Source organism: Glandiceps talaboti, chromosome 9, assembly GCF_964340395.1.
Source record: "Glandiceps talaboti chromosome 9, keGlaTala1.1, whole genome shotgun sequence".
NCBI classification, from domain to species: Eukaryota; Metazoa; Hemichordata; class Enteropneusta; family Spengelidae; genus Glandiceps; species Glandiceps talaboti.
Genome location: NC_135557.1, coordinates 21,216,225 through 21,226,224, shown reverse-complemented (window position 1 = coordinate 21,226,224; position 10,000 = coordinate 21,216,225). Strand labels below are relative to the sequence as shown.

The following is a 10,000-nucleotide window of genomic DNA, read 5'->3' as shown; positions in this document are numbered from 1 at the left end:
ACTCCTGTCTATATCTTGTCACTATCCTCTACTCCTGTCTATATCTTGTCACTATCCTCTACTCCTGTCTATATCTTGTCACTATCCTCTACTCCTGTCTATATCTATCTACAGTCATACATAAATCTGTCCTGTCTCTATCCTGCCACAATCATCTATTCCTGCCTATATACAATACATACATATTAGTTTTGATATTCATGAATATAAAATATCATCTTCTACATTTTTATCAATAGCACAACATTCCAATTTATATTCTGTCAGTGCTAGACAACTGATAATTCTACAGCTACACAATCTATTCACTGTGTAATACTAGTTATAAAGGGACCAGAATATTAATAATTTCGTTATTACAGGTTCCTTTAACCTGCACTTTTTACAATATATATATTTATTTATTTTTTTTTTATCATTTTTTTTTATTTATTTAATTATTTATTTATTTATTTATTTATTTATTTTTTTTTTTTTTTTTTTTGGGGGGGGGGGGTTTGACTTGACAACACATGCATAATATTCACTGAAATTTGTTTAAATACAAGTAATGAAGACTAGACATTGTGGGTCAATTTAAGTCATATTTTATTTATAAGTAGTACAACATGTATGTAGTACATGTAATAAGTTGAAATCATGATTCACCGGGGGGGGGTCTTATTTAAAGTTGCAAAGCCCAAATCAATTTGATTGGCTATATTGCACTATACCATGTGTAATGCTACACAAATATGTTACATTATATTATTTTACTTGCTTCAATACACTTTATGCCATCCACTTGTTTATCTTTTAACAAGTACATTCTTACACCCTTACTTTGCCAATTTTATCTGTTATTGTATTTCTTTTTACTTATTATTTATCCTTGATTTTCTGTTCTTTTTAGTATCCTGAAGACTCTATCTAAATTGGAATGTAGAAATGAAGATTTTATCTGGCATCTGTACAAATTGTGTCTTGCTAACTAGTAAACACATTTTAACAACACCTGAACTGTGGCTGATTGAGTACTCACTAAAGCTACCTTCACAATGAATGGGTAATAAATGATGAATTAAACCATTTTACTTATTAACTTTATGTTGCAATTCATTGATTTTTTCCTTTTCATTGTACACAACTACTACCATAGTAACAATTTATTAGCTGTATTGTCATTTGTTGCACTGCTATTGATTTGCCATTAATGTTTTAATCAACTTTTACTATGGGATCCTTTCAATTCACCGATTCTGCTACATTACATAATTCATAGATGTTAAATTGTAACAACTTATTCCATGTTTTACCAGATCTAATACAATGTGTATAAAATGTAATACATTGTATTCAAATTAGGATACATTGTGAATAAAATGTAATACATGTCATACATTGTGTGTAGAATGTGATACATTGTAATACATTTTGTGTAGAATGTGATACAATGTGCATAGAATGTGATACATTGTATTTAACTTGTGACACATTGTATAGCTCACATAATACATTGTATGCAACATGTAACACATTGTACACAAAATACAATACATTCAGAGGCAAGTGTTTAAAAACACTGCTGTAGTCATGCACTTCTTATACACTGTACATACAATGTACACAATAAAATATTTAAATTACAGTCTATTTAACTGTGTTGTCCTACACTACATGTAAACATTGTATATCACTTTCCATACTGTGTTTACACTGCAATGTTGTAAAATACTACTGCAGTACTGTAATACACTACTTACTGTATGTGAGACTTTCCACATTGTGTTTACACTGCAATGCTGTAATACAGCCGGAAGGGTTATATTTCCATGTCATCATATGTCTTCGACTTGTACTTCCTACAATTAAAAATTCAGATCTTTAAGATTTCAGTCAGTTTATTTCATATCAACACTTTACAAAAGCAACACCGGGTAATAACTCAGCATAGTGCAGTAATTTTTTACTTAGTGATTTAACACATTCACAAAATACTATATGATTACTACCCATAACTCTGACCTATAATAACATAATGATCAGATGTAACAGTCTCGACTCCCTGGGGAACTTTTCTATTGCAGTCTCATATAAAGTCACATCCAGAATCAAACCCTTTAATGGTTTCAACAAATAAACATGGGGCATTTACATAACTCTACATACCTATGACTTGGTTCATTTCTGGGAAGTATTTCAATCTTTACATAACTCTACATACCTATGACTTGGTTCATTTCTGGGAAGTATTTCAATCTTTACATAACTCTACATACCTATGACTTGGTTCATTTCTGGGAAGTATTTCAATCTTTACATAACTCTACATACCTATGACTTGGTTCATTTCTGGGAAGTATTTCAATCTTTACATAACTCTACATACCTATGACTTGGTTCATTTCTGGGAAGTATTTCAATCTTTACATAACTCTACATACCTATGACTTAGTTCATTTCTGGGAAGTATTTCAATCTTTACATAAATCTACATACCTATGACTTGGTTCATTTCTGGGAAGTATTTCAATCTTTACATAACTCTACATACCTATGACTTAGTTCATTTCTGGGAAGTATTTCAATCTTTACATAAATCTACATACCTATGACTTGGTTCATTTCTGGGAAGTATTTCAATCTTTACATAACTCTACATACCTATGACTTGGTTCATTTCTGGGAAGTATTTCAATCTTTACATAACTCTACATACCTATGACTTAGTTCATTTCTGGGAAGTATTTCAATCTTTACATAACTCTACATACCTATGACTTGGTTCATTTCTGGGAAGTATTTCAATCTTTACATAACTCTACATACCTATGACTTAGTTCATTTCTGGGAAGTATTTCAATCTTTACATAACTCTACATACCTATGACTTGGTTCATTTCTGGGAAGTATTTCAATCTTTACATAACTCTACATACCTATGACTTGGTTCATGTCTGGGAAGTATTTCAATCTTTATATAACTCTACATACCTATGACTTGGTTCATGTCTGGGAAGTATTTCAATCTTTACATAACTCTACATACCTATGACTTGGTTCATTTCTGGGAAGTATTTCAATCTTTACATAACTCTACATACCTATGACTTGGTTCATTTCTGGGAAGTATTTCAATATTTACATAACTCTACATACCTATGACTTGGTTCATTTCTGGGAAGTATTTCAATCTTTACATAACTCTACATACCTATGACTTGGTTCATTTCTGGGAAGTATTGCAGTCTTTACATAACTCTACATACCTATGACTTGGTTCATTTCTGGGAAGTATTTCAGTCTTTACATAAATCTACATACCTATGACTTGGTTCATTTCTGGGAAGTATTTCAGCAACTGTAAATGATATTTTTCTGTTTCTTCTCCTTGAAATGTTCCAATGAAATCAGACACCTAAATAATGAAGAAAAGAAATTAGATTCATCTCTGAGCATAGAAGTAAATGCATGGTGTGTAGCTATGTGCATAAGAATGCCTATATGTGTATATGTGAGAGTGCATATGTATATGTGTGCATGATGTATGCCTATGTGCACAAGCATGTATCTGAGTGTGCATGTGTATGTCTGTGTGTGAAAACATATACCAGAGTTTGCACCTGTATGTGTGCAACTGTATATCTGGTATGCATAGATATGTTTATGTGTGCACATGATGTATATCTAGTGTGCATGTGTATGTCTCTGTGTGCATGCATACATCTTCAAGTGTGCTTGTGGATGACTCTGTAAATCTGAGTGTGCATGTTAGTACAAGATAAGGTAGTAACTTACATTTTCCCCAGATTTAGGATCATACATGCTGGCTACTGAAGATCCACTGGCAATCCACACAGTTTTGTTCCTTGGTACATAACAAAGACCAGTTATGGTTGCTAGGAAACCATCTAGTCTGTGAGTCAGCTGACCATCTTGTGACCAAATCTTGACAACTTTGTCAAATGAACCTGTTAGCAGTCTGCAAGATACATACATATACACCAATAAATGTAATGTAATATTGGAAGTGGAGAATGCTCACATTTGTTTATATCATATTTGTTTGCAATGTGATAACAAACACTTAAAAAACAAAAGAAAATCTTAAAGTTGTCAAATTTGAGTAAATAAGATTACCTTGTATTGTTTTCTGTGTCTTTGACCAATATAAGACTTGTTATACCAGCATCATGAGCTTTACTGTTACTGTAATAAAGTAAGACATTTTTATCACAAAGTTTGCCATTGTTTTGTATAAACAGTATATGAGTCACTGGGGACAACAAATCAGGACGTGTCATCAATTTAGTGGTCCTATGTCATCACTTCTGTAATACTATGTCATCAGTTCTGTAATACTATGTCATCACTTCTGTAGTTATGTGTCATCAATTTAGTGGTCATGCTATGTCATCAGTTCTGTACTACTATGTCATCAGTTCTGTACTACTGTGTCATTAGTTCTGTACTACTGTGTCACCAGTTCTGTACTACTGTGTCACCAGTTCTGTACTACTGTGTCATTAGTTCTGTACTACTGTGTCATCAGTTCTGTACTACTGTGTCACCAGTTCTGTACTACTATGTCATCAGTTCTGTACTACTGTGTCATTAGTTCTGTACTACTGTGTCATCAGTTCTGTACTACTGTGTCACCAGTTCTGTACTACTGTGTCATTAGTTCTGTACTACTGTGTCATCAGTTCTGTGCTACTGTGTCATTAGTTCTGTACTACTATGTCATCAGTTCTGTACTACTGTGTCATTAGTTCTGTACTACTGTGTCATCAGTTCTGTACTACTGTGTCATTAGTTCTGTACTATGTCATTAGTTCTGTACCACTGTGTCATCAGTTCTGTACTACTGTGTCATTAGTTCTGTACTACTGTGTCATCAGTTCTGTACTACTGTGTCATTAGTTCTGTACTACTATGTCATTAGTTCTGTACCACTGTGTCATCAGTTCTGTACTACTGTGTCACCAGTTCTGTACTACTATGTCATCAGTTCTGTACTACTGTGTCATTAGTTCTGTACTACTGTGTCATCAGTTCTGTACTACTGTGTCACCAGTTCTGTACTACTGTGTCACCAGTTCTGTACTACTATGTCATCAGTTCTGTACTACTGTGTCATCAGTTCTGTACTGTGTCATCAGTTCTGTACTACTGTGTCATCAATTTAGTGGTCGTGCTATGTTATCAGTTCTGTACCACTGTGTCATTAGTTCCGTAGTACTGTGTCATCAGTTCTGTACTACTGTGTCATCAGTTCTGTACTACTGTGTCATTAGTTCTGTACTACTGTGTCATCAGTTCTGTACTACTGTGTCACCAGTTCTGTACTACTGTGTCATTAGTTCCGTAGTACTGTGTCATCAGTTCTGTACTACTATGTCATCAGTTCTGTACTACTGTGTCATTAGTTCTGTACTACTGTGTCATCAGTTCTGTACTACTGTGTCACCAGTTCTGTACTACTGTGTCATTAGTTCCGTAGTACTGTGTCATCAGTTCTGTACTACTGTGTCATCAGTTCTGTAGTACTGTGTCATCAATTTAGTGGTTGTGCTTTGTCATCAGTTCTGTACTACTGTGTCATCAGTTCTGTACTGTGTCATCAGTTCTGTACTACTGTGTCATCAATTTAGTGGTCGTGCTATGTTATCAGTTCTGTACCACTGTGTCATCAGTTCTGTACTACTGTGTCATCAGTTCTGTACTACTGTGTCATTAGTTCTGTAGTACTGTGTCATCAGTTCTATTACAGTAGTACTATATCATACAAAATTCAAACTTACCAGAATATTTTACTGAGTCCTCTTGAATCAAAACAAATCAATTTACCATCATACCTAGAAAAAAACATGTTCAAAGTTCAAATACTATTTGATAATAACGTGACATCTTAGAGTGGCCAAATGGAAGAGATAGGTAATTTATCTTGGATTTGTAAAAACAATTTTACCATGTATTTCTACTTTAAAAAACAAGTTTAAACAGCATCAACAAAGTCCATATTTTATTCGTAGCTGTAAGTGTGGCCATACATCTGTATACAATGCAGCTATTATCTTGTGGTATTGGCCCATGCATCTGTATAATATCCAAAAATCTAGAAAACTCACCCTGCTGTGTAAATTCTTGATTCATTGCATAAAACACAACGAAGTATATCAGAATGATCAAAATTTTCTGTTACTGATTTCAAATTGATCACATGGCCACTGTCTTTATCTGGAAAATAAAAAAAAAATGGAGATTACAAATATTATTCCTTTCCACAAAAATGAAGGGTTTCTACTCTGTTAGAATGTTTCAAGTCATAAAATTGTATTCTTTGTCATCAGTTCTGTAGTATTATGTCATCAGCTTTGTGTAGTATTATGTCATCAGCTTTGTGTAGTATTATGTCATCAGCTTTGTGTAGTATTATGTCATCAGCTTTGTGTAGTATTATGTCATCAGTTCTGTAGTATTATGTCATCAGCTTTGTGTAGTATTATGTCATCAACTTTGTGTAGTATTATGTCATCAGCTTTGTGTAGTATTATGTCATCAGTTCTGCAATACTATTTCATTCATCAGTTTTGTAGTACTATGTCATCAGTTCTGGAGTATTATGTCACCAATAAAAAAAAAATGGAGATTACAAATATTATTCCTTTCCACAAAAATGAAGGGTTTCTACTCTGTTAGAATGTTTCAAGTCATAAAATTGTATTCTTTGTCATCAGTTCTGTAGTATTATGTCATCAGTTCTGTAGTATTATGTCATCAACTTTGTGTAGTATTATGTCATCAGCTTTGTGTAGTATTATGTCATCAGTTCTGCAATACTATTTCATTCATCAGTTTTGTAGTACTATGTCATCAGTTCTGGAGTATTATGTCACCAATTCTGTAGTACTAAGCTGTTAAAGTTACTTTCATCCAAGTCCTATGTTCTGAGTACATTGTTAAACTTACTTTCATCCAAGTCCTATGTTCTGAGTACACTGTTAAACTTACATTCATCCAAGTCATATGTTCTGAGTACACCGTTAAACTTACTTTCATCCAAGTCATATGTTCTGAGTACACTGTTAAACTTACTTCCATCCAAGTCTCACACTGTTAAACTTACTTTCATCCAAGTCATATGTTCTGAGTACACTGTTAAACTTACTTCCATCCAAGTCTCACACTGTTACACTTACTTTCATCCAAGTCATATGTTCTGAGTACACTGTTAAACTTACTTTCATCCAAGTCATATGTTCTGAGTACACTGTTAAACTTACTTTCATCCAAGTCATATATTCTGAGTACACTGTTAAACTTACTTTCATCCAAGTCATATGTTCTGAGTACACTGTTAAACTTACTTTCATCCAAGTCATATGTTCTGAGTACACCGTTAAACTTACTTTCATCCAAGTCATATGTTCTGAGTACACCGTTAAACTTACTTTCATCCAAGTCATATGTTCTGAGTACACTGTTAAACTTACTTTCATCCAAGTCATATGTTCTGAGTACACTGTTAAACTTACTTTCATCCAAGTCATATGTTCTGAGTACACCGTTAAACTTACTTTCATCCAAGTCATATGTTCTGAGTACACTGTTAAACTTACTTTCATCCAAGTCCTATGTTCTGAGTACACTGTTAAACTTAATTTCATCCAAGTCATATGTTCTGAGTACACTGTTACACTTACTTTCATCCAAGTCCTATGTTCTGAGTACACTGTTAAACTTAATTTCATCCAAGTCCTATGTTCTGAGTACACTGTTACACTTAATTTCATCCAAGTCATATGTTCTGAGTACACTGTTACACTCAAGTCCTATGTTCTGAGTACACTATTAAACTTACTTTCATCCAAATCATATGTTCTGAGTACACTGTTAAACTTACTTTCATCCAAGTCCTATGTTCTGAGTACACTGTTAAACTTACTTTCATCCAAGTCCTATGTTCTGAGTACACTGTTAAACTTACTTTCATCCAAGTCATATGTTCTGAGTACACCGTTAAACTTACTTTCATCCAAGTCCTATGTTCTGAGTACACCGTTAAACTTACTTTCATCCAAGTCCTATGTTCTGAGTACACTGTTAAACTTACTTTCATCGAAGTCATATGTTCTGAGTACACTGTTAAACTTACTTTCATCCAAGTCATATGTTGTGAGTGCACTGTTAAACTTACTTTCATCCAAGTCATATGTTCTGAGTACACTGTTAAACTTACTTTCATCCAAGTCATATGTTCTGAGTACACTGTTAAACTTACTTTCATCCAAGTCATATGTTCTGAGTACACTGTTAAACTTACTTTCATCCAAGTCATATGTTCTGAGTACACTGTTAAATCCACATATCAGTTGGTGTCTTTTGAAATTAATGGCCATACAGTAGATAGGTGAACCAAGCTGTTAATACAATAATAGTAATGTTTAATTTTACAGAACGCTTGCCAACACTGCACTCAAAGCATTGTATAATTAGTTCTCATCTTTGGACCTATAGTGGCACAATGGCCCTTAACACTTCCTTATTTTCCTGGGAAGCATACAATCCATTGCAGCATTTATAAGTGCATAGGATCTACAACCCAGAACACCCAAGTAAAGTGTTTTCTGTATGTAACACAATCATTTATAGCATCCATACCACTTGTAAAAGTATACTGTTTCATTTGCTAATTGACCAAAATAGAAAAACCACATGCTAAGCTTGTAGATAAACCCATAGACTCTCCACCAACTATGGATAAACCAATTGTAACAGTATACTTTCACACTTGATATGAATGCTATGAACGAGAGTAGCACATAGAGAATGTTACCCTTGTAACATTGACATTGACACTCTACCGATCCGCCACGGGATCCCAATTATAGAGCTTGATTGACTGGGGCCATTATTCTGGTCCGAATCTTGCTCAAAGATGTTAGCCATTCGGGGAAACCATTCAACTATCATGACTCCACAATATCATTAAACCAATCTTCAATTCATTCTAAATCTTAAAATAAAAGTGACAGGATTTAAGAATTACCTCAATTTTATCATGTACTCCTCCTCCTGATGCCCAGGCTATGACAGATCCATCATTAGACGATGAAAACAGTAGTTTAGGATCACTCCTGTAATTTAGATAATGATACAATGTCAGTCAATGTCAGTCAATGACAGATCCATCATTAGACGATGAAAACAGTAGTTTAGGATCACTCCTGTAATTTAGATAATGATACAATGTCAGTCAATGTTAGTCAATGACAGATCCATCATTAGACGATGAAAACAGTAGTTTAGGATCACTCCTGTAATGTAGATAATGATACAATGTCAGTCAATGACAGATCCATCATTAGATGATGAAAACAGTAGTTTAGGATCACTCCTGTAATTTAGATAATGATACAATGTCAGTCAATGTTAGTCAATGACAGATCCATCATTAGACGATGAAAACAGTAGTTTAGGATCACTCCTGTAATGTAGATAATGATACAATGTCAGTCAATGTTAGTCAATGACAGATCCATCATTAGATTATGAAAACAGTAGTTTAGGATCACTCCTGTAATGTAGATAATGATACAATGTCAGTCAATGTCAGTCAATGACTGATCCATCATTAGGTGATGAACACAGTAGTTTAGGATCACTCCTGTAAAGTGTAAATAAAGATAGTAACACCTTGAACCACGATATAAAACTATGACTCCCCTCCTTTGACAACTAATTTGAAGTTACCCCCCCCCCCCCACACACACACACATGCCCCCATAGTGAGATTTCTGTTAAGCCACACTTAGACATAGATGTTGGAGAGCGTGTCTCTCCAGTGTCTATGACTTTAGATGATTTGTTTCAAGTCAACAAGCTTCCACTGTAATATGAGCTGTACAATTCCCACACAAAATAGTTTAGGCCTACATAGAAGTAAGTTCAAGAAGCAACTGTAGTATTTATAGTGCTATTACAATTTGTCAATATTCATTGTTTTGATTTACATTAC

The 10,000-nt window shown here is 34.0% G+C and overlaps 1 protein-coding gene across 1 annotated transcript in view; it reads right to left on the bottom strand.

Moving 5' to 3' along the window:
• LOC144440123 (uncharacterized) overlaps nt 1-10,000 on the bottom strand; it is a 21,526-nt gene that overhangs the window by 10,059 nt on the left and 1,467 nt on the right. Inside the window, exons 3-10 of the mRNA XM_078129386.1 lie at nt 9,032-9,119; nt 8,306-8,402; nt 6,111-6,219; nt 5,784-5,837; nt 4,120-4,188; nt 3,778-3,961; nt 3,304-3,397; nt 1,743-1,841 (exon numbers count right to left, since the gene is read on the bottom strand). Of these exons, the coding sequence (XP_077985512.1) occupies nt 1,743-1,841; nt 3,304-3,397; nt 3,778-3,961; nt 4,120-4,188; nt 5,784-5,837; nt 6,111-6,219; nt 8,306-8,402; nt 9,032-9,119 (794 nt within the window). The remainder of the gene's footprint in view (nt 1-1,742; nt 1,842-3,303; nt 3,398-3,777; nt 3,962-4,119; nt 4,189-5,783; nt 5,838-6,110; nt 6,220-8,305; nt 8,403-9,031; nt 9,120-10,000) is intronic.